Source organism: Argiope bruennichi, chromosome X1, assembly GCF_947563725.1.
Source record: "Argiope bruennichi chromosome X1, qqArgBrue1.1, whole genome shotgun sequence".
Taxonomy (NCBI): domain Eukaryota; kingdom Metazoa; phylum Arthropoda; class Arachnida; order Araneae; family Araneidae; genus Argiope; species Argiope bruennichi.
In genome coordinates, this window is record NC_079162.1 from 15,621,562 (window position 1) to 15,648,427 (window position 26,866).

At 30.8% G+C, this 26,866-nt stretch overlaps 1 protein-coding gene across 2 annotated transcripts in view; it reads right to left on the minus strand.

Annotated features, from left to right (window-relative positions):
* LOC129958503 (Krueppel-like factor 12) overlaps window positions 1–26,866 on the minus strand; it is a 296,793-nt gene that overhangs the window by 48,751 nt on the left and 221,176 nt on the right. For both annotated transcript variants that reach the window (XM_056071027.1, XM_056071026.1), the window contains exon 4: window positions 11,260–11,365. In XM_056071027.1, coding sequence (XP_055927002.1) covers window positions 11,260–11,365 — 106 coding nt within the window. The remainder of the gene's footprint in view (window positions 1–11,259; window positions 11,366–26,866) is intronic.

The following is a 26,866-nucleotide window of genomic DNA, read 5'->3' on the forward strand; positions in this document are numbered from 1 at the left end:
CATCAATTTATACCAGCAACCAGTTTTCAATTTATTATACTTTTCGTAGGATATCATAGAAATGGCTTAAATATAAAATGTATCGTTCTTCACTCGAAGGCTGAGCTACCAGATGAGGGGTCAAATTTTTTTTTAACATTAAGAAATATTTGTGCTTATGTTCTGTCATGATATCAGAAATGTTGCTTAAAGGTGTGACTACTCAACTGGTAATTTAGCCTGAATTGAAGACGATACATTAAAAATTTGCAAACACATTTTCTTATCTTACGAAACCCATCAACAGCAAAACCACCTGAAGATTAAAATGAAAAATATGTAATGAGTAAATTCTGGTTTTGCGAGAAAAAAAATCGTTCTATCCTTTCTGAACAAATTATCCTCATTTGATTTTTTTAAGTTAATTCGAATTTATGAAACACCCTGATTATATAAAGATGAGTACAAATCACTCAACGGATAAATCATGGCTCTTGTTTCGGGTTCGCCTAATCCTGGCACTTTATTACGCGTTTTGGTATATTACTGGTTTCACCTCGCATTAATACAGCAGATAAAACACTTCAAATATTTTTACAAGTGTTTTATTTATGCAAGGTGATTTGTACTCATATGATTTGCACTATTTGCTAACTGCATGTTCTTCAGGGGCTTTTTATTGAAATTTCTAAAGGCCAATGGAATGAATAAATTAAACTACTTTGTTACTCATTGTGAGCTCGAAGTAAAAGGGAAAATGGTACACTTAACTGTCTGCAGCTCGTTATTTTTATTCAAAAGGATTAGGCGGAGCAAGAAGCCAAGACTTATGGAGTATAAGTGATTTGCACTTACCTTTTATTCGCTTGATTTTCCACACAATGATTTTCACTGATTGCTAGGAAAAAAATCAATCATTTAGAAAATATACCGTAGAAATTTTCTTTTGATTTTTATGATTATTGAATTTTAAAATAATTATAAACTGTATATATTTATTACCTCTAGCATATACTGTGTTAAGTTGTTTTAATTTTTATATTGAATATTAGCTTAAAACTGGAAATTCTATTGTTTTTCGTATTAAATAAATTTCCTGCATTTTCTGTAATCTGAGAAAGGTTTTTAATTTCTTTTTTCATACGTTTCATGCGTTTTTCATACATTCTTTTTTCATTATATATTAGGCATTTCATTTGTATGATGCATTGATGTAACAATTTATTTCAAACAGCTAAATTTTGGAAAAATCCCCAAAAACCGCCTTCCAATCAAATTTTGCAGAACATTTTATCAAAATCATATTAAATACTCATAATACCATTTTTCTTTTTAAACAATCAATGGTCATTATTTACCGATTTTCATTCAAATTTAACAAATGCATTTTTAAGATTTGATTGCTAAATAATAAAATTCAAAAAAATCGGTAAAGAAAAGTCAATCCTAAAGTATCTTTTAACTAGGTAAAGAATCAATTACTTTCTGCCTAGAACATTCAATAAAAAAGTCAAGTGAAAAAAAAAAAAAAAAAAAAAAAACAAGTGAAGATCTCTAACAAAGTTTATTTTCTCCTCGAAACATTATTTTAATAAAAGTTTTTGGTAGAATAATGATCGACTCCATTTGAAGCGCACGATTTTCGCTATTGGATAAAAGGTGGGATTTTTATCCCTTCGGAGTTGCGTAATGGCGGTAGTCTACACTTGGATAGAAAACCATCTGATAAACCCGCACGTGTTTCCGTACTGCTGCACGTTTTTTCCAAAAAAGCGATAAGCAGTGTCTCCCCATTTGCTCATCATCACTTTGCTAGCTGAAATACCATTGCAAGCAATTCCTCATGTGTCAGGTATAATATTTGGGCATGGAATGGTATAACAGTTCCCGATGCGCAGGAAAAGGAATGTAAGAAAGGCAAACGAAAAAGCTCATGTATGAGATAAAACAAATGAACGTTTATGGAATATCGCTTCTGTTGATCAATAACAGTAAAAAATTTTTACTTCCAAAGGAAACTGATTCTTACATTTATGCTTTAACTTTTATTATCAATTATCCTTTTTTTTTTTTTTTCAATTGCAACAGGTTTTATAGATAAGACGCCAAGCGGGAACCATGACACTAAAGGAGATATTCAACTTTCAGAAACAAAGTTATCTTTTTTTGTTGTTGTTGTTTTTTACTTATACGAAAAATTGTCAGACCTCGAGTCTTCGTTCCCCGAGTGAAATTATTTTTGTAAATCAGTCAGTCTCTGAACGCGTAAGTCAAAAAGCAGCTGGCTAAATGGATGAAATTCGGTATTTGGCCTTTCCAGCAAAACTGAAAAGATCCATTGAATTTGAGATTGATATACGTCAGCCGGGAGTCCGTGTGTTTATATGTGAACGTTATAGTCAAAGATGCAGCAAGCTATATGGATGAAATTTTATATATAGTTTTAAAGCCGTGTTGGTAGATTTCTATTACATTTTGGACTCAATCCATTGCAGGATTGACTGTATTGTCTATTCTTGTATATGTGAACGCAACAAGTTGCCTAAATGAAATTTCGTATGTGAACTTGTAGATTTATTTCGAATAATAGTTCAAAAGGAAAAGATCAAAATACATATCGTATTGAGTGAAGTCCTACTGGTTACCTTGTTACAGTTTAAATACCACAAAGAAATGGATAAATTAAAAAATAAACATCTTTTGTAACACATCACATGTATAAGATTTTTTTTTTTTTTTTTGCAAAAGATTTTTGTTTTATTGTTAATATATTTTACATTACACGGTGCAGCATTCAAGTCACGCATAGGCAGCTAAAATATATTACATATATTCGTTGCCTATACATGTATTTTATTTGCGTGTTCATACATTATCAGTTTACATCAATTATTTTCATATAACCCGATACCGATAGATTCAATTCTTTGTTGATTTCGATCATACAGAAGCAGCACTCACTTATTCTCCACACAAAGTTAAAGCTCCTCGGGTTTCATTTCCGCGACAGAAAGAAGATTTGATTCTGTTTTTGGATTTTTGCCAGGATATGATAATGAAAGATCAATCCGCTGTCAAATAAATTTAACATGAAAAGCAGTTGTCTGAAAAGTGGATACAAATGTAACACTCCTTTACGTATATACTTTTTTAGGCCTATTCATTCGAAATACTGTTAATGCTGTTACATCAATTAAAATTGAAACGCATTTATTCTCTTTGATGAAATGTCATTCGAGAAGATGGCGCGTCGGCGAAATAACTCTCTTTATTCAATGCCGAGGTAACAGAGCTCAACAATGAAATATTTCAAACTATACGTAAGGCTTTATTAATGCTTTTCAGCCTTAAATCTAAAAAAAAAAAAAAAAAAAAAAAAGGCTAAACTTAGTGGCACAAGAAGAAAAACTTTAAAAGATATATTAAATTCTGTATTAACTTTTTATCGAACAGAAAATGCTATAAATAAACAAGAAAATTTTACATTTCATGTAAGTAAATATTTGTATAATACTTGAAAGGCAGTTCATTTTTCAGTAGGGAAATGGAAAGGTATTAATGCATTTTAAAAAAGAAACAGAAAAATATAAGTGTAATACGTATTTAATTATTAAGAATATATAGAAAGTATCCATATTACTCAAGTATGGAAATATGCATGTAAAAATTCTGCTTTCTTCTTTTTTAAGCTGTGTGTGTCCCAGCATATAGTTTTACATCATTTGTATAAAAACATAAATAGTGGATCTTTGTGAAGGAAGTATATTAAATTACTAAGATTAAATTTGATTATTTTCTCAGTACAGATCCAAATTCAAGCAAATTTTAGCTACTTTTACGAAGGAATTGAGCCTTGTATGGGCATGAGGTGAAAACACTGTGCAATATGAATCCATCTAACAAGAAATCTATACGTAATAATAAGCCTGATCTTCAATTAAACTTACTTAAGTATATTGAATCGTATCTGAATAGCGAAACTAACTCATACTTCTGCACTTACAGTCGCCTTGATATTACGTAGAAAAGAAAATAATAAGATTCATGAAAAAACAAGTTTCCCCTGTGTATTCTTGGATTACATTTCTTTTAAACATATGTTATCTAATAAAGCTCTTGAGTGTTCCGTTTTTCTACTCCCTCTTCTGGTTCAGGATGTTTCCACCTTAATAGGCAGCAGATAGAGATTAACGTAAATTAATCATTCACGACCAGTGGTTTTATGTGGGGGCGAACTCTCTCTAAAAAATAAAGATAAAAAATAAATTTGTTTTAAAAAAAGTCGATGAAGCCACCTGCGCAAGGAATCCGGTCGAAGGAAGAGATCATGAACAATATGAGACCAACGCCTTGAGGACTGAGGGGCACCCCGATCTTTGACCTTGTAACAGGATGTCAGACTCAGACTGCGTCACGCGCGACAAGCATGCCTAGCCACGCCTAGGACCAGGCTCTCGTGCCACAACAAAAAGAAGTAAAGATCATTTTTGAAATGGCCTCGAACTGAAGATTGTGGGATCCTTTCGAAAAGACATCACGACTGGGAATTTGTGATTCCACTGTACCAAATGATAGCGGACAAAATATGAATTTTGACTGCAGCAAAACAAAAGGCAGAACAAATTAGTCAACAATCGTAATGTATAGAAGAACTCTATAGCGTTATTGTTGATAAGCGACAATTAGATTATGCAGAGCAGAGCGGAATTATCAGCTGTTCCACCTCTTAGAAATAAATGAAGTTCATATTTTTTGATGTCACGAAAGACTACAATAGTTTCAATTTCGTGACTGATGATCTGAGCACTCGTTTTTGTGGAATTTCCATAAGATGCATAGAGATGGCGAACATTAAATCTGCAGCTAACAGGCATTCAAGGTATCATGTTGCGAAAATTCAATGAATTGGATGTGATTCAGGTGTCATCCCCGTTATCAGATTGGTGTAATTGGGTGTGATACAGAGCATTTTTCATGACATTTAAATTCACTTTCAAGAGACGTGAATCTTTAAAAAGATCTGATTTGTGTGCCTTGCCTAAAATCTAATTTGTTGCTGTTTCATTTATTGCTTTTTCTTTATAAAATGTTGTAGATCGCATTGACTTTATAATATTTATTTTGCAAATAAATGAATCTCTGTGTATAGGAAATCAATTTATTTCTGATGATTCCTCGCATAAATATTGTATTTTATAAAATGAAAAATCGTGCATAGGAATTTTTTTTAACCGCAATTGATTTCTTAATGACACTTTTGCATAGTCTTGTTTTCCCGCATTATTTTCTTTGTACGCTAAATTTTATTTTCAGGTTTAGTGGTAATAGCATTCACACTGAAATGAATGGTGCGAACACAAATAATGCATGCAAAATAATGAATAAGTGAAATGCAATAAATGTAATATTTTTATGTTAAAAAGAACTCTATTCATTATTATTTCAAATTCTTGAGAAATAAAGTATATTTTGAAACAAACTAAACTTGAGAAATTGTATGGTATGTTTCTTAAAATGAGCTCAAACCTCCAATAATAAACTAGAGATAAAATTGTCTAGCAGAGAGATATTTGAGCAATAAATTATATATATTTTTTACAATGACATATGGAAAGAAATTGATGCAGTTTTCTCATGTATCTAATGGTTTACCGTTTAAAAAATATGGATTGGAAAGTTTATTTCAATGCAATTGAATGATTGGATATGTTATTGAGGATCTGTTTTTTTTAAATTCAGCATTATTTTCTCCTTTTCCATTGCAAATTTATTCACTTCGATAATCTGTAAAATTTTACAGGGAAAGGATAGAATCGAAATATATATATATATATATATATATATATGATTTTTGAATGAATGCAAAAAAAGTATTTTACTTCTTATAAATAATAAATTTATGACAAATTTAATTCTTTACAGTTAGAATAATAACCTATTTGCATCATGTTAACTGAAATTTGTCTTCATATTAAAAAAAATACTCCATAATTAACACGATTCGAAAATCAGTCATGCAATATTATATATATATATATATATATATAAAATTTTTGCAGAAACTGTTATGGATTTTTTGGGACTTAAAAAAACAACAATTTGTCTTTTATTTTTTTTCATTGTATATATAATTTACTGCTGCTTATTTTTAAAATTATAATGATAATCAACTAATCTATTCACTTCTTATACTAATATTTGAGATAGAAAAGCTTGAAGTTCCAAAGTTACACATGGCTACTTTCTTAAGTCTTGCTGTATTGTAAAGGATTTTTATCAACTGAAGTAAGAAGCATGATAAATTCCTGCTCTACAACTGAATTGCTTAACACCAAACCATGTATAAAAATGAGTAATAAGGATTCTTTAATTCAGAAAAAAATATGCAAATTTATTAAATCCTTTTTCATCAAATCTAATTTCTTATTCCTCCCCCCCCCAATTTCATTTTCAGCGGAACTTTGAAAGCCTTTCTTCTCTACATGTTTCCATTAATAATTCGAAAAAGGCAAAAATACCTTCCCATTTCAAATATATTTAAAAATTTAATTTTAAGTTTCATTTTTGTTCAATATATATCTGTATCAAATAACTTTTTTCGTGCACTGGCTGCTCATTCAAACGCACAGATTGTTTCGTGGCAGATGCAACTGCAGCGAAATCTTAGAAAAAGTACAATATTTATTCCAACTGTTATTTTCTTTGCAAGACGCTGACATAGTTTATTAAAAGACCTCTAGACGGAAGAAAGAAAGATAGATATATCTAGTAACTAATTGATTGATGTTATTATTAAGCAAAATGAAATTACATGTGCAATTGGTCATTAAAAAGCTCTAAATTCTCAAAGAAAATGTAGATTGATTAAGGAAGGCCCATATCAGACTTTCAAAGACGTGCTCCGCCTTCGTCAATTGATACCTGTTTATCTCATCATTTCAATCATACTTAACAATCTCATTTTTAAATTCTCTTTACGCTCTTTTCACCTTTCTTAAAATAAACATTTCATGTTTTTACTCAGTCGAATGAACTGTAAAGAAAAGGACGAAGAATCCCTTGCTGACTGAAATTTCACAACCAGAAATGAATATATGTCATTGAAAGTAACAAAAAGCAAAACAAAAGATCCAACCGTCAGCTAATTGATTGACATAATCGATAAGGCAAATCCGTCCTTTGAAGGCCACGCCTCTCGTTCTCGATTGATACCTCCAATCCATCTCGTGGTCTGGGACAAAGAAGGGTCAAGGGATAATTCTTCTTGCTGATTTTCCTAGTTTCTTCAAAGCACCTGGATTACCTGCTGGGCCTAAATGATGTCCCGCTGGGACACATTGATGGAAAAAAAAGGGTGGACAGGAAGGCATCATTCAAAGATCTTTGTGACAGGGTGCGAGACTTCTTTCAGAGGAGGGTGGTCGTTTGCTTAGATTAACGAGTCGCCAATTATCATTCCCCCTCCTCCTTGCCACAGACTTTTTGGCATTAATATAACGATAAGTAAATTCATCATCTCGACAGGCTTGCTGAAAAAGGAATTATCGAGTGCAGGAATCTAATGAAACTAGATAGATCTGTTTGGAGTCAGGTTTGCGCTCGATTTATTCTCCTGGGAATTAAATTTTTTCATCCGAATTTCGTATTCTTTTATCGAATTGAGAAGGAATTTCAGAAAAATTGTTGCTTTAGCGGCTTTTCTGATATTTTCAAAATATTTTTTAAGTTAATTCAAAGCTATTTTTTTTGGTAGAAATATGAAACATTTTTAGAATTGAATTAAAAATAACATTTACAGAAATATTTACAAAAAAATCAATAAACGTCAGACTATTGAAATTTTACTGCAATATTTTAAAAAATTTCGTAAAATGAATAACTAATATAAATTTGCTAAAGACAGTTAAACTCAGAAAAAAATTACGAATTGTGATTTTTATACTATTTAAATCAGTATATAAAAATCTCATTTCCATTTACCTTTGAATTACTGGTAGAAGTTTAGGTATAAGTAAATTACCCTAATCTGGATGTACACACTGATTCAACAATAGGAATGCAAAAACAAATAAAATGGAAGACAAAATTTAATTCCTTTAGATAATGTTTTTGTATTTTAAAACGCAATATGTTTAGAGATAAAAATCATCAATGAAAACGCAGACTGCTTTCATGTTATGAGAATTAATAATTTTATCTGCCATTAGATGTCATGACAGCACTATTGTGGAAAAATTTAGTTTTGTTTTCTCTAATACTTTGGAGACAGAAATAAATAGAATTATTTTATAGTATTAATTATGAAATACTGTACATTAAAATGTGTAGAAAAGGTAAAAGAAAAAAAATGTTAATTGAGCTCCTGGAAAAAGAAGCCTCTATCATAAATTATTTTCCGCATTATTAAAATTATTGCGAGAGAAAGTTCATTTAGGAAGCATTGTTACAAAGATTTACTTTTAAAAGTAAAATTTTTACTTTGCAGTTTATGTCACTTTAAATTATTCATTGAAAAAAAATTGAAATCTGGATAACTTCCAAAATTTCTTAGTTAAATTTCATTTTCGCTATGGACATTCAATATGCGAAATATCCAATGCTATATAGAAAGAATAATAGAAAGTGGCAGACTTTTCAGCAATGTTTTTTTTCCCTTCAGGCAGTTCTCTAAAATCCATATTTGTATTCAAAATATGTTTTTCAAGCTAATTCTGATAGTTGAAGATTATTGCTTATTTTCGATTCAATAAACAGTCAACAACATAAAAAATGATTTCGATGAAAATGCTGAAATGTTTAAACAAGGTTCATGAGCAAGATTTAAAGACAAATATGAAATTTAGAAGGGTATGTAGTATCATTAAAAAAGAGGCTCCACAATCCTTTCCTCACTGAACAATAAAAGAGTGGGTGGTTTTGAACCCTACCGGAAAACCGCCACTGACCCCAGTGTCTTTTTAGCATTGACACACTTATGTAGTACTCCACGGGAAAACGCGTTCTCATCCCTTCCCAAGACACAATAGGAAGAGATCCTCGTCGCACAACTTCAGGAAAGATTGGGAAACCCAAGTGGGCCAAAGTGTTGGTCCAAAACAATGTTGGCGCTGTCCAAGATAGCGAAGTTCCTCTTCTTCGAGATCATCCTAATTACTCAACATCGGAGGAGGAAAGAAAAATGGTGGGAACGGACAGTGGTCTCCCACGCCTCTGCAAAGCCCACGAGGTCTCGGATCGTAATCGCCCGCTCATCGTGGATTCAACGCCACTGATTTTTTGGTTATCCTGGATTTGACAATTAACAATGAGGAGAGCTGTTTTACTTTCAAGGATTAACTTCAACAAGGAGTTAGATACATTTTAATCAGCTTGCGTGCGAGTCCAAGCTTCGTCTACGACGCGTCAATGGTTCAGACGAGAGCTGATTGTATTGTTGTTACGCTTTATAGTGAAGCTATAAATTTAGCTCAAAGGCTTATTGTGATGACGCTGCATTTATTTTAGCGTTTTTTCTGAATGTATTAAGAAGTAAAGAATAAATTGGGGGGGGGGGTGAGTCCTTTTCATAGCTTGCTAGATATCAGATGAAAAAAAGAAAGCATTCTTTAGAATATTGTTAGTTTAATAACTGGAAAGGCTATGTAGTTGTTTGGAAGAGTAAATAGCAACAACAATGATTTCAGCAAATTAGATTAGACGAGTTTGATAAATTTTTGCGAGATCTTGAAAGATTATGAATCAATGCAAAATATTTATGTATAAACCGCCAATTTAAAAATAAAGAAAGAAAGGGAAAATTGAGGAAGGGAAAAGGAGAAAGGAAAATTGTCACTTCATGTGACATCCCCTTTGATATGAAAAATATTGAATTTCATGTCTTCTCACTATTATTTCAGACCAACTCGTGATACTTTACTAAAAGATTGACAGTGAAGGTAAGAGAGAACAAATTATGTCTCTTGAATCTAGCTGCCACCGATTCGCCTTTTACTACTATTTATTGATTCAAACATTCTATAGTCTTAAATAATGTTACTAAGCCATTCATTCAGTCGTTCATCAGCCATTTTTCTTCATTGTTTTTAACTATTAATGTTAAAAAATTTATCAAAGCTGAATAATTTTTAAATATAATGTAATACATTGTCAATATATTATATATATATATATTGAATTTGATTCCGTATAAAAATAACTTAGCAAAACGAAAGGATGTTTTTGATGAATGTGAAAGAAAGAGCATGTGCATAAAAATTGATATACATTTTATTTTATGACCTTAATTTCATTATTTCTTTACTCTCGCACTGTATCGTAGGAACTTCAATTTTCGCACAAATAGTGCTCTTTTAGTCATAATCTCGTATCCGGAATTCTAACTCATTCGACTTTTCTTTTTACTTTCTCTTTGAATACTTCGTAATTATCAGAAAATTCTATTTCGAGATTTTGACAAATTTCCACGTCTCTAACATACCTGAGTCCGAAAAATTCAGTTTTGGAATTAGCCTGTCTCTAAACATGGTAACTCAAAAAGTCGGTTTGAGCAAGATGTATGGAATTTCTTATATGGCCTTAACACAAAATTTGCAGATTTCTGTCAAATGTTGAACGAAATCCATGCAGAAGACTGCCGGTATTAACTTCCTGATTGCCTGAATATACTTTAACACCACCGATAACCACCAAACAAAAAGAGCTAGATGGATAAAATTTGGTGCACAGATTTAGCTCTAAATCTGCGCACCAGATTACAAATGTGTATCAAACTTAGAACGATATCTGTCAATGTGTTGATCGTCTGTCAGTCTGTCATTTTACAAAAATCTAAACGTAATAACCAAAACTTGCAATGACTTAAATATATGTAATTTAGTAGGCGATCTTGTGTACAGTTGCAGGTCTTTTGTTAAATTCAGACAATCGGTTGAGAAAAGACGTTCAAAATACATTTTCTGCTTTCTGGTGTTTGTGTATTAACCGCACCCAGTGATTAATCGCCAAAGATCGCAAGTTTATAGACTCTTTCGTAACTATTGTTCGGCAATGGCATGCGGCTCCTAATACACGAGTATACTAATTAGAGAGCAAGCGAAAAATTTTCGAGGAGATTACTCCTGCTAGCTTAACTATTTAAGTTAAAAAATCCTTCCTCTACCATTTTCTTTTCAAAAAATCGGTCCACTGTGAATTTATTAAGCAAGTCATTAGCTTTTTTATGAGGGCGCATACAAGTTCCCATGAATCCTACACAGAGAGATTAAATGAAATACTACTTACAAGGAGGCTTGTTTTATCCTCTGGAGAGAAAGGTATGCCGATGACCCTGTTCTGTGAATAATGTCCATCGGCAAAGGGGAATGTTCGTCTGCACTATTACTTGTATCTACAAAGAAAAAACAAACAAATAGAAACTCAAAAGCTCATATCTATGATAATATAACTACGATATATATCACATTAAAAAAAATTCATATTCTTATAAATATACAATAAATTCATATTTCTAAAATATTTTCAATATGTAAGAAATATGTTTCAAAAGTATAGACAATTCGCAGGAATTTGCATCGAGCTCACAAAATACTGATGTAATAATCATGTATCGTTTGGAGATTTGTATACACATTTGTTTTTGCGAAGACAAAATAATGTCTAAAAAATTGAAACAATTCATGATGGTTTTTGTGGTGGTTTGATTTGTATGTAACTACGACCATAAATCAAGTACTTATGGTAACCAAAAACAGCTTCTCCGCGATCATTTAGTTTTTCCGCCTTCGGAAAAACTGAATGATCGAATTGCCGCGTCACCATAAGCGGGGACTATGACTGAGTCCTAAAGGCTATCACCGGTCACGGTATAATCCCTCCCATTATCAGCAAGGAACAGCCAACACAACACCTGTTCTATACCCAACAGGACACTACGATAGCGAGAAACAGCCAGCACACCGGAAGCTCCGCATCCCCATATCTAAGATGTTTCTCGGTAGGACAGGACTCATAATAAAGAGGAAGTACTATGTTGTCTCTTAGTCAAAACGACCCATTTGATTTTAGCACATGGTTGCCTTCCGGGAGGACATGTGAGAAACCAGCCCACATTTATGTTTAACTTAAAAGAAAACCTATAGCAGGAAATTGTTGCTGACTTAAAGAAACCTAAAGCAAAGATCAATTTGTTACAGAAGTGCACATCGGTCTACCGATTTTGAATAATGCTGGATAAAAACACAGCAAGAGGATGGAACCCATACCTCTGGTTCATGTCCTTTCAATTTAGCCTTGCCTTAATCCACCTGGTCACTGATGAGCGCCTTCTCTTAGTAAATTTAGCCCAAGGAAAATAAGTGGCTATTCAAGATTAAACATTAAAACCACTGATTTAATACTAAAACAAGTGACATGCCTTTTCAAGCTAAACTGAAGTCCCAGTTAAAGTTTTAGAATAATTCATTCCGATGTAATTAAGCATCATCTAGAGTTAATCCTTCATTTCCTTGTGATCATTTTTTATATTCTTCTACTCACCTAAATGCAATTCAAAGATGGAAATAATAGTACCCTTAGAAGTTTAAATCAAAATCAGGGGTAAAATTAAAGTTGTTGCAACAGCTGAATTATTTTTTTCATTAGAATAGATATTTAGTGTTAGTGTTTGTATTACAGTGTTCCGTATTAAATAAACACTTGGAATAAGCATTTCATTCTTGTTCTTAACCCTATCTTGCGGAATCATATATATTTGCATCACTTTTATTTTTGCCTCTTGAAATTCAATTCTGTATAAGTTAATGATTTATTCAGTAAATAATTTATTATTAAATGTTTAACTAAAAGAAAAAAAAACATCTTAATAAAAATATTTAAATGATAAAAGATTTAATTTCATTCAAACATCGGTTTAAATTCAATCAAACATCGGTTTCAAATTAATTTTTAATACTTTTCCAGAATTTCCAATTTTTGAGTCTGCAATATTTTAGATTGTCCAAGAGAATTAAAACTTTTGGAAATTTAATGCATTTTACTTCAAATGCAATGCAGTTTTAAATACGATGTCAATGTGGATATCAATATCATAAGGTATTTTCCTATAATGATGACATAAAAATGATTGCGAACATAAAGAATAGGAAGGCATGTCAATATTAGAAGAGTGCCGTTATTTATAGAAAGTAAAAAGTTGGACTTTTCGCACTGCCTGAGAATGAGGTATTTCTACATAACTGCAACGGAACATTTTATGCTACGCTAGATTCCTTTTTATGACTGCAAGAGCAATGATAAGCAGAATGACACATATAAAGGCAGATTTCATTTTTCTGATCTAAATGCTGTAATATTACAGAAATCATTATTATTTTTCAGTTCTAAGTTCACCCAGTGCTTGCTTCAGGATCATTATTTTTAATCTTTGATCTATTTCATTTCCAAAGATGGATTCCGACCTATATTAAACGAACACGAAGAACGTGCAGCGTCTCTGAACAAAGCATATGCAGAATCAAGCAAATGCTCGAATTAAGTGTTTCTTACTCCTGGACTGAGCGTGCAAAACCTCCACATTTAACAATATCCTCAACTACAAAGCCGCCATAAAAGTCATTCAAAACTTATTCTTTTATGTGGGGAGAGCCTTTACGCACAAATCATACGCATTCACAAAATGATAAAAGAAAAAAAATTGCAGGGTCTTATTTCAATTTCATTTCGCACATTGTATCTCAAAGAAAAGATTTCTTTCTGTTTTAAAAGCAGATTCCAGTGACTGGCCTTCATACAGAATGGCAGCGAACAATACGATGGCATTACCAAACTTGCGATTTCTTAAGCTTCTTTTCTGCATCCCTTTACTTTTTCCTTTATTAAGCTCCCATAAACAACGCTTAACCTCATTCTCTCATCATCCATTGTCTTTAGCAAAGTTTGAATCTTACTCTCAAACGAAGCGGTTTTGCTGTCAATTTAATGAAAGGTCAGAAGATATTCCAACTCTTTTGTAACTGAGGTGTTAAGGATTTATTATCATGAATTTCTGAATATGGAAATTTCTGCGAATTTTAAATATTGGGGAATTTATTTTTCTTCAGAAGTAAGGTGTTAGAGATAAAAGAAATAAACGCATGTTCTTGTTCTAACAAAAAAATGCATTTCAAAAAAGATAAGAAAAAATACGAATCAGATATTAAAAAACTATTCAACTCAGAATTGGAACCAATACCAAGTCTGAGTTAAATAGTGCGATTGTAAATGGAGCTTTTAAAATTAAGAAAACCAGAGCAGAAAAATATTCTTTTCATTTATCCAAAAGAAAATTGAATGATTTTTCAATTATTAAAATCCTGGAAAAGAATAGCATCGAGCCTTTTTTATGGCAAACGGTTCTTGAAAGAGTGTTTTAAGCAGCTGATTTTTTTAAACTGTTAAGTAAAAAACACATGATATTTCAACATTTCGGTGTAATTGAAAAGAATGAAGATAGAAAGATGCTGGAAAAGGATCAAGAAAGGATAGAAAAGCAAACAAGGATGGAAAAAGAAAAAAGAATGGAAATGAAGTCGATTATTATTTTTTATTTTAAAGCCAGCAATCCTCATCAGCTCGAACGCATAGTTTCCAACTTATTTCATCAGATAGTCCCACCGTTGAAGGAGCAATATATTACATACGGTATGAAAGTTTCCAAAGTAAAGGGTACAAATGTTCGTCTTCAAGAGCTTAGTCGAAGAATCTCATTTTTGTATCATCAAGCAAAGTTTCTTTTGCTCAGTTTTTAATCTGCCATAAAAAACAGTATTTAATGTTGCGAGAAGTATAGTTGATCCTGGCCATGAAGCCTTAAGTAATGCAAATGTCCCTTTCCCTTCTCTCATACCAGATATTTATTTTATTGATTTTAATTCTCTGTGCAAGCAGTTTAACGTAACAAATTGACAAAATATTTAATTACGGGTTTCTTTCAAGAGAGTCAGTTCCAATATTTTTCATATAAAAAGTTCATCCAGTTTCAAAAGAAATGATAAAACCGTTTTGAACACAATCTAATTACTATTTAATTATACAATCGGGCATTTTTTAATTATAAAGCAATAGATTTGTTTAAACAACATAATGAAAATTTTTTGAAGGATAATTAACTAAGACTATTAGAATAATATTTTAAAATTTAAAAAAATACTTTCATTTGAAACCGTCCGAGTACAGAGCCTGTGTGAATTAAATGAAATTTTACTCAGCAAATATCGCAAAAAATATATATAAATTTCAGGGTCCCCTAATGTTATTGGGCTCTATGGCAGTTACTCAGTAGGCATCTATTTGATAATTCTAGCTATATTCTCTGAAACCCTAAATTTCTGAATGGAGGACGATACATTGAATATTTGTAAGCCATTACTGATAAACTACAATTTTTGCAGACTTTTTTTTAATCCTATGTAACGCATCGCTTCCTCAATTCTGTGTCAAAGGACTCATACTAAGGGAATCTTTTACGCTTAAGTTGAAGTCATTTATTTCAAGAAATTTTTGGTTCAATAAATATACCAAATGCCACCGGAGTTAAAAAAAAATACTCTTTCATTGGCAATATCTTAAATCCACATTAACGGTAAAACTATACCCATACTCGCATAAAGATCGAAGACAATTATCTTTATCCACCCACCCCCCTCAAAAAAGGGAAAGAATCAACATTTTTGAAGCTGAAAAGGATATTTTTGAAATATTTCAGCTGCTTGCGCTCTGCTTCCAAAGGGTTAATCTTTCTAGCTCAATAATTCCAATTCTATCTATAAAAACGATTAAAATTGGACAGAAATTAACCATCAAGATATATCAGCAGATAATGGATTTGGTATAAAAAGTGTTGTTTTTGATTATTAGGGTTTAATTTGCCATGCAGTGTTTCAATTCCTTCGTCTATGCTGACTATTGATCACTTCATTTCGTAAACTGCATGTCACAAGATTCAGCAGTATTTAGATGAAAGCAAGCCACTAAGTTGCGGGGGAAATGGGAACTGGGAAAATGAAATCTAGACAATTATCAGCTATTAGTGAACATGGTGAAGACCAGCACTTCCATCTTATCTTTCGCCTCTTCCACTGCTTGCCACGATAGATACAATCTAAGCAAAACATCATCTCCTTTTAATTTCATCGTCGCTCTCTACAGTGGCAGAGCGAGGAGTGGGTCTTTGATTGCGTGGGCGCCAATCTTGAGGAGTGTCCTGGAAGAAATATTTTCCACGTGTTTGACTTAACTTCGTAAGTTTCATGTTTGTAAATATGGAATTTCGTAATCAATTTTTCACTAACTTTTTCTTCGTGTACTAGGTTTCTGAAATTTTTCAATCGATTTTATACTGACTTCCTATTAGAACTGCGAAATTGTGTAGCTATTGGTTCTGGATGATAGTAGAACATTTGAATAATTTTAGAACTAGCTCTTAATATGAATTAATATTTTAATTTAGCTAAAGACTGATTTCAAAGAAGTAGCTCAATCTAAAAATTATTTGAGAAATACTCATTTTAAAGCCCTAACCATGTATTATCAAAGAAAAAAAATTAAAGACTAAAACATAGAAAATAATAATAATTGAAAGGACCTTCAAAAAGTTTTATCAATTTAGAAAAATAGAAAATAATATGGTTTTATCGAAAATCATGCAATATTAGAAATTAAGATCAAACATAATCAAAGGAAATATTTTTTTTAAAAAATTCAATGAAAGTCAAAAAATATTATAAATATGATTCAAATTCCAATTAAAATATTTCTATCAGAATCCCATACTTTTCAGTTTTATTCTGAAGTATTATTTTTGATTAAAAATGAATTAAAAGTAAAAAAATTAAGTATACTTTTGAAAAATGAGACTTTTCATCTTTCTCTTCATCTCCTGTCCCTTATTCTCATCTATTCTATTTTCTTAAAATGAGAATGTTATTAATGTGGAATTCTCAAAATAAGAATATTACTAATAATTATTTGTCTGAGTATGGCAAAGACCTAGGTGCGAATTAAAGGAAAGGTACACCTCAAACGCTTCACGAGTTTTCGCAATGATTTTGTAATTCCTTTTTTTAATCAATTATTTCCTCCTCAACAGATAACAATAATCTGCTTCAGATAATATACCAGATGTTCAAATAGACACTTCCTTAGGTTTGAGAAAGAAACACAATCATTAAAAAATATATTTTTTCTTACGAAGAATTACATTACATTTACTTACATTTGAAATGTTAAAGTAATTTTCTTTTTAATGAATATTAGTGGCCGTCAGCACTAAAGGACCAATTCACTTGAAAAAATTTCAGTTCAGCCACCACTGTTTGCTTCAGCTAAACCACTGTTTGCCTCAGCTAAACCACTGTTTTGCTATCACAATTTGGAAGAATTAAATGTCCTAATATATCTAGATCGCGTAAGCGTGGAAAGTTTACTGCTTTCTGGTATTTTTCATTTGAAAAATAAACCTTTTCACACCGTAGGAGAACGACGATACAAACCTTGACAAATATTTTTCATCAGAAAAATTTTGAAATTCTTTATAAAATTATTTAAAAACGAATTCCCTTTGGCGGTATAGCCAGTAAGGTAAAAGTTTTAATGTATCATTTTATTATTGGATAACATTTGGATAATAAATATTTAATGCTTAACTTCTCCATGAACCCATTGAACTCCAAAAAGGAAATCTCACAAATTTCCAATAACTACTAAATATTTATGCAATACAATTTTTAATTAATCTACGTTCTAAAAATAATTTCCTAATCATTCGAACTCTGTCTTCATTGTAACTTCTGAGTTGCGCTGACTATATTTTTTTCTTCACAAAACCCCTTTGCCAAATTCCTTTCAAACATTATATAAGTTCAGAATACTTTCTCGCGTTCTCTTTTTAATGTTTTCTGCTTTCTTAGTTGATTCATTGCACCGCTCTCGTTATGAATTTTAGATGAGATAAACATTGGACCATTTCCTTGAAATTGTGATGGATAAAAATCGTTAAAGAACTCCATACCTGTTTCTTCAAAAAGTATTTTACACACACACACACACATACTTGTATTTCATTAAATAAATTGCAGTATTATAATTTAGCTATTTTCATTTAACTTCAAAGTAGAATTTTCATTTTATTTTTATGTCCGTTAAGTTCCATAAATCCTTATCTTAATCATTTGAAATCATTAAAATTTCCAAGGCGTAAAGGACAGCTTAGGAAATTATATCACTTTTCTAGATAAGCACTGCAAACTATCATTGTAATTAAGAGTGTATAATGATCAGAAATAAAGTATAAGTATTTAGAACTATATTACTAAGGTCCAAATACAATGCCAGTTCTTATATCTATTATTTAGTCTAAGGAGAATTAATTTTTACAGGAAGATGCTCAAATATTTTGCCACAAAGTATAAAACGCTGCACGCCAAATTTAAACAGGAAAATAAGGATAAAAATTAAATAAAGTTTTATATGATTGACTAAAATTTAATGGATATTTTATCACGAATAAATTGAAACAATTTTTTAATGAAATTTAATCATTAACTGAATTATTACTCACTTGGAATTACTTGTTAATTTCATAATTCATAACTTATTCTTTACAACTTGCTTGCTTTGTATCATAATTTGGTTTAAAAAATACGTATATTCAATAAGTTTCTTTTGAATCTGTTATACCATGATTTTTCTGAAAACAATACTATCGATTGCAGAATGCATAATATTTGATGTGTAGTGTTGTCCTTATATTTACAGAATTTATAAGCACTTTTAAATTACCCAAAACTCAAAATCACAAGCATTAAAACTAAAAGTTGTAAATGTTAAGAAAACAAATGTAACTATTAAATATTTTGTGATAAAATGTCTATTAATTATTAGTCAAACACATTAAAATTTCCATGTATCTATTTTTATGTTTCTATGCCTATTTCATTACCCAAACTCAATCTGCAGACATTTTGCTCTTGCTCAAGAGAATGGGAATTTTTCATTTATAAATAAATTTGTTGGTCTAAACAGTATTTATATGAAATCTTGCCACGTTTGACCAAGTGAAATTGACCACTCAATACTTGTGAATTATAATTTTGATCACCTGTGCTTTATTTGGACGCATCAATTGAGCCTATTTTTGTTACGCTCCACAAAGTGAACTAAGAAGTAATTAGCAAAGCAGCGGCATAGTGACAGTGTAAGGAAAATATTATCGATGCCATAGGGGCCATGGAAAAAACAGTTATGTTGCAATTTAAAGCCGAATGCGATGGAAGGAAGAAGAAGAAGAAGGAAAAAAAAAAACATATATTTGACTCTTTTAACATTGACTAAGCGAATGATGTAAATTAAGGACCAATAATCGCGGCTTACTCTGGTACGCAGCTTTTGCATCACATCAGTCAGAAGATCCAAAAGATTTCTGAACATTCACTTTATTCCCCCCTCTTTGGAAAATTACCATTTCTTACAAGAACTCTTGTGTTTTGTTTAAAAGGAACATTTGAGTCAGATTCCCATGTTGTAACCACTTTAGAAAGCACTTGGTTTATTAATAGGAATTAAAATGCATATTTGAATGATATAAAATGTAATGAACAATCATCGTTGAATGTCAGTGGAAACAAAGCATTTAAAATAGTAAAATGCACAGTTAATCCCTCCCATGCCATTTAGCTCGGCGGAATCCGGACCTGAGTGGTAGGAGACGACGCGAGGTGCATAGACTAGAATGATTCGTTATAAACGTTTCGTATCTTGCACTTCATATGGTTTTATTAAATTTTACTGACAAAACCACTAGCATGCTTGCGTTGTAGATTATAGGAATCATGACCAAATCTAGTGGCATACTGGCAAGAACTAAATCACGATTATAAATGGTGAAAAATCATTCCACGAGGAAAAAAATCGAATTATCAAAATTTATCGAAAAAAAAAAATTATGTGAAATTGACAAAATAATATTTGCTACACGAAGAAAATGCCAAATCTGCTTCGTGAATACATGGTACTTGTATTCATCAAAATTAACATTTTAAATATGTATTCAAAAATAGGTTATTTTTACTCGAATGAGTATATAATTCTTATTGGTGTTTTAAATATCTGTCAACTATATACAGTATATTAAATGACAAAATCGATTTTATTAATCGACAGAATATAGTGATGCTGAAAACAAGCATTTAAATTGAAATCCTGCGCATGGAAATTCGTAATCTTAGCAAAGAAACAGATACCGATAAAAAAAAAAGAAACCATAAATTTTTTCGAATATATCATACCTAAATTTCACCGAACAATTATAGTTTTTAATGTCTATAACAATCTTTATAATTATGTAGATTTTTCGTCTGATGCACGAAAATAAGGAAAACCACCGAAGTTTTAATTTGTTCGAAAATAACAGAAATACTCAGGTTGAACAGATTCATTACTAACTATTGACACAATTAAAATGTTCTTCCCAGAACTAACAAGAGAGATTGCACAGAAAACATATCTCAACCTCTGGTATAGCAAAGGAAAGCAAGGGAAGGATACTGATATCCTTGATGTCATATTTGGCATGAGCAATGACATGAAATTTTTATGTTAAGTTTTTAATATCAAAAAATAAAAATCTCATTAATTCCACCTTCCTCACGTTCTGAAAAGTTTCTCAGATTTTCAAAGCTTGGTATTTATTCAAAGGTTTCGATTTACAATGAAACATGGTTTACTGAAATATTTTAACTCCAATTCGTCAATATTATTTCTCTTTATTTTCCTAATAAAATAAAGATATTATATGTAATTAAAATATATTTTGGTTAATTCATTGTAAAATTAAAAACTATTCCTTTCTGAATTATTTTCATCATATAAATACGTCTATACCTTGTGCCATCAATGATCATGAGAGAAATTTTAAAGTTTTTAATTCTGTTGAAAGTTCGTTGACAATTTTATAAGTTGCCAAAGAAGAAAAATGTTTTTTTTTTAAATTTTTTTAGAACAAAAATTTCATAATTGCTAGTTTATTTTTTGCCGTATTTCAAATCTTATTTTCCTGCACTTTGAATAAAATATTGGCATACTTACGGAAACCATTTTCTTATATGTTATTCCCCCACTTAACATCTGTGCAAGAATTTTATTGCACTTGTACTGCAAAACAATGCTGCATCATAATTTTTGTAAAAATTTGAAAATTGATTTATAAATAGCGTGAGTTTCATCCTCGTAGAATGAGTTGCTATCATTAAAAGTATGATGATGATTGATTTAAAACAGGTTATGATTTTAAACAGGTTATTTTTGAAAGAACTTTCTTTGATATGGAAAGGAATTTTCAATCCCAACTTCAATTTAAAATTAGATAAAATAAAATAAGAAAGAAAGAGATGCGATTTCAACTTAAATAATGAAGTTTATCTCTCACACTCTACTACATTGATAGTGAATGAATGAAAATGAATCATTTTTCTAAATAAACAATTTCTGTTTATTTTTCTTTCTTTCATTTTTGTATTGATACAAAATTTAATTTTCAGTATGCATGAATGTCTTATTTTAACTTAAATGTTATTAATTCTCTTCATTCTGTTATCAAGAACGAACATGAAATTCTTTCGGCTGAAAACATCCGAAAAAGATGAAAAGGATCGTTGTTAACATTAACAGTTGATGAAAATTCTTATGTTGTTTGTCTTATTTGTTGCTTTCACCTTTCCGTTTTCTTTTTAATATAATTTGAAATTTTCATTAATTTTACCGATATGTTGTTAAAAGGAGACAAAAAAAAAATATAACTATGGCTGATAAAACCAAACTAACTACAAATTTGAATTAAGCACGATCAATTCCGTTATAATCTGGTATTTATTCTAGCGTACTAGAAACAAGTTAAATTTTATACCCTATGGTTATTATCTAAAAAAAAAAACACTATCAATTATTACGATCGTTGAAATCGTACGATCGTAACTATTATTAATCGCAGAAAATTGCATGCCAAATCGTAAAATCTATTTTTAAATGTATTATGTTAGGGAGAGAGTTCTGAAAATGTTTATCTACTCTATGGAAATATTATACAAAATGACACTCTCGTGAAACTATATCTGTATCGTGGATATATAAAGATAAAATGTATGTATAAAAATAGTATCCAAATAGTGGTAGAGTAATTGAGATACTTATCATGATTAGAAAAAATTTCTTTATTCTATATCTTCAATGTTCTGACCCTTTCAAAAAAATGTATTATCAACAAAAATAAATATTTTTTCAACGGAATAATTAAAATCGATGGTGGATTCTCATTCAAAAATTTTGCTTTTAAATTCAGTAAAAGATTGAGTCCTGCAGATATTTAAATTACCTAATTGAATTGAATTTGAAAGTCGAATACCTTCACCATTTAAATTTATTTTTTTTATTTTGATATCATCTTTAGCTTAATAATCTTGAAAATAGGTATCTTAATCCATTGAAGTTGGCTTTCAACCCCTACTCAAACAGACAGGACGTTTGGATTAATTAATATTAGTGTCTTCTTTAAAAGATGCAATGACTTCAATTTGGCGTACGCAACATTGCACGAAATTCTCCGCAATGTGAAGATGTAGATAAAAGAAAAACTCCATAAATTCCGTTATTATTCCTGAAACTAAGTTGATCAATATTTTTGTATTCTTTTTCCTTCATGTAATTTATTTTATTTTTAATCATTCATTTTGTCGTGCTTTCATTCGTTCTGTTCCCTCATTATTCTTTGATGGCGCATGGTGCAGTAAAAAAATCTTTAAAATAAAGTTAATCGAAAATGATATACTTCATAACATGAGCACGTCTGTATATTAGAGGGCATGAATTTTTTTTTTCAAGTCAGTGAAAAGAGTTCATCATTAGATTCGGCATTTTTACTGCCTCCCCCATAGAGAGATGTTCATCACGTCCCTGCAAGTAACTCCTCTTTTCATGAAAAACATCAGTTTGTGCCTAACTCGTGATCATGATTTTTTTTTAAATGTTTTCGTCGTCTTTCTGTTTTGAGGAAAAGGGCGCGTTAGCATCTGAAAGGAAAACGCTGAGGGGGAGACAGAGAAAAAGCAGGAAATAGAGGAAGAAAAAAACCCCAAAGATTTGAAATTTTCCATTTTGCCATCTGCTTCATAGTTTCCTTTCCTTTCTTTTTATTTATTTATTTATTATTTTTTTTAAACAACTCCTCCCTCAACTTTCAGCTGTCAAACATGTTATTATGAAAAACTATTGGGAAAAATTATAAAAATTTAATGAGATTCTCTTAAAAACTAGGATAATTAAGAATTCCTCTGTCTGTCTCACAAATTTTACAGAGATAATGTATGCAGAAACGTTTGTGCGGATAGCAACGGGTGAAGTCTTCATCTTTGGAAGATTTAAATGCTGCTATTTAATACACTGCCCTTCTGACCGTTTCTCAGCTGAGAGACCAAAATACAAAATTTCAGTTAGTAAGTCATATCACTGACTCTCCGACCCACGCGAAGGAACACGGATAATAAATACTGAATGACCGGACCGCCGCAACAGCAACACTGGCGGGAACTGTGGTTGAGTCCTAAGGGCCATCACCGGCCACGGTACAACCCTTCCCTACTAAGGAAATACGTCCCGTCATCGAAGGGAGGAGCCAACTCCCCTCCCCCACCTTTTCGTGTACCCTCCAGGGTGGCGAGATCCAACCACCATACCGAAGAATCTTATCCTCTTTTCGAAGTGCCCCTCTGGGGGAGAGATTTCAGTTAGTAATACAAACGACTCTAATTCAAACTAGAAATGGCATAGGTATTTAATGTTGTCCTACGCTTCATCGAAACGTCATCAACCGAAACAATTTTAACTGCCCAGAAGTAAGGTTGGCAGCTCATGGATTTATATTTCAATAATCTTATGTATTCGTCATTGTTGTCTTATCAGAATTCAAGCTTTAGCTGTTTATTTGTGTACTACTAAGAATTACACATTGAAGAAGCAGAACAAAAAGGATTAAGAATATAATAATAATGTAATGAGGAAAGTCAGCAAGATGTACATAAATGAGTTGTGTCCCCCTAGGAGTCGCAAGGGAAGAGGCGACAAGGAGAAAATATTTTTGCCTTATTTTATTGTTTTTAAAGCCAGAAGTCAACGAATGCTACCAAGAGGGGAAGAAAAATAAGTTCTATTCCGCGAGTGCTTTGTATTAGAGCTGGTTGAATCCATTCAAAATTTGTTTTCAGCTTACTAAACCATAGGTTAGAACCTCAAACGGGATTATATATAATGCTATTGGGATAAAGAAGACTTACTAAGCATTCTGTTTATATTCTTCGCTATTTGAAAGGAAAAGTAGGAAAAATAACCTTAATTAAAAGATCTTTCAATACAATTTATTGGTTAATTATTTCTTTTAAATTTATTTTTATGCTAATTAATGTTGCTAACAAATATTTCATCATTCTATTTTGAGATTGTGACAAAAATTCTGAGGTGACTAAAGATACAGTTGCAGAGTAATTAACCTTTAATGGTAATGGGATATATATCAATTAAAGCAAATATTTAACAAAGCAGGAGCTCTCCCTATAATAATTTTCAATTATAACTTTTGACAATAACAATGGGAAAGCTATCTTTCAAGCCAACAGTAAGCATGCAAATAAATGACCCCTTTTTGGAGAAATCTGAAATGAAAAGGAATTGTCGTCCAAAAAATATTTTATCCACAAAAACAAATGAGATTCGTAGAATTTCACTTGCACTGAATGTTTAGGAATGAATCCAAATTGAAGAAATGGATAAACTCGTTTCAATTCAAACTTCCACTTCCAATGCAAATTCTCTTATGCGTCATCTTATATAACTCTAATTTACAATTTAACAACGTAAATAATTAAACAACATTTGTTTTTTAAATAAAAACTATATAGGGTCAAATTAATTTTACATGTAACACGGAATTGTTTAGATCCCTCCGTATCAGAATTTTATCTTAAGAATTTATATTAAGCGAGAATCACTGCATTAGTGTTAAAATTCCATTTATTAATCAACATTTCTTTTTAAATCATATGTTTACAAATTCCCTTAAAAATGCGAAAAATTTCTCCAATAATTACCTATGAATTGGAATGAAATTTTCTTCGTAGATTTCGTAATTCTTTTTGTCTATTGTTCTTCATCAATTGTCTATTGTTCTTCACAAAAATGCATCCTTTATTTAAATTAAAATTTTAATTTTCTGAAAAATGAAAATTTTTATTGGGAATTTTTTGTTTTTTCACCCCTGAAGTTACATTTTGCATCGGCATAAAATTAAGATTAAATCCTTTTTAGCAAATTCGGGAAACATATATCTTTGTTTCAAGGCTTCAAATGAGTTTCAAATTAATAAAATACTAATTTAATTCTTTTAAAATTGAAAAGTACAGTGTAGATTTAGTTCAGAAAGTTTTAAATCTTATTTTGAGAATAAACAAATTTTTTCTGAAAGTCCTTATAATTTTGAAACGTAATCAGATGACAAAGATGACACCCACACAAAGAAAAGACATTCCTTTCTTAATTTCTATACCATACTAACGAGAGAACATATGACCCACGGTGACAGATTAAAATTAAACAAAGTCCAAATTCATGGTGGATCTTTATTGGCCATAGTGACGCTTAAAAATACGAAACATTTTAAATTAACGTCAGAAAATGCCAAGTATATGCAATGAAAGTTAATTTTCTATTTGCTCAATTATTTTATACATAATTATCAAAATGTTTTGCTCTTTCATTTATATGTAATTTGACAGAATTAGTTTTGGCTAGTTAAAACATTTACATATTGTTTAATAAAATCTAAAGTTCTTTTGACCTCCTTCCCAATGAATTTGCATATACAAATAATAAATCTTTCTTATCAAAGAGTCATTACTCTAATTATTTCTCTTTCATCATGACCTTCGTAAGCCAATACTGAATCAGCAATTTATTATCTATCACATTACTAATGACGGGTATTCCACGTTTCAAAGTGTGCTTAATGTTTTTTTCGATTTGATGATGATCCATGCACCATTACCAAAATTGCAAGTGCAGATGCAAAAATATCATCCAATGCGTTCAATCTCTGATATCGAAAGTACACTTGGCATACCTACACCTACATATTTAGAGCTTTATTTATTGTATTCTTACCATTGTTGCAGTATTTTCCTCTGAGTTTCGATCAAGTTTGGAAGGAATTTGATTCGAATAGTTAAAGGATATAAAAAGGACCTTTTTAACATACGATAAATTTTAAAATTTTAGAACGGATAGTTTTTGAAGTTTATTAGTAAAACTCCTGAAAAGTTATGAATATTAGGAAAAAGGAAGAACTATAGCTAATTAATAAATTTATTTCTCTTAGTAAATATACAAAAGGAGGAAAATTTTCTCAAGTAGAATTAAGATAAATTTGTTGTGATTCGATTATTTACTCTCAAAATTATTGATTCTCAATGGTATTATTGATTCCCACTTTATTAGAAGTGGGAATAAAAGTAGTAATCAACTAAGAAGTGATTAGTTAAATTTAATATCTCCAGTTAAATCTAGGTGTACTTAAAACTACTATTTTGTCTTTTGAGTATCAAGAAATTAAGAGATTTTAATTACAAGAACCATTTTCTTCTTGAAGATTTTTTTACTCACTTCCTTATGTGCTCTCGATGCCGATAGACACTTTGAATATTTTCACAACTTAGCTATAAATGAATAGATTAACTTAATTAAATTTGGTTAAGTAATAACACATATTAGGGAGTTTGAGAAAAACTTTATTTCAGTATTATATAATATTTACGATAAT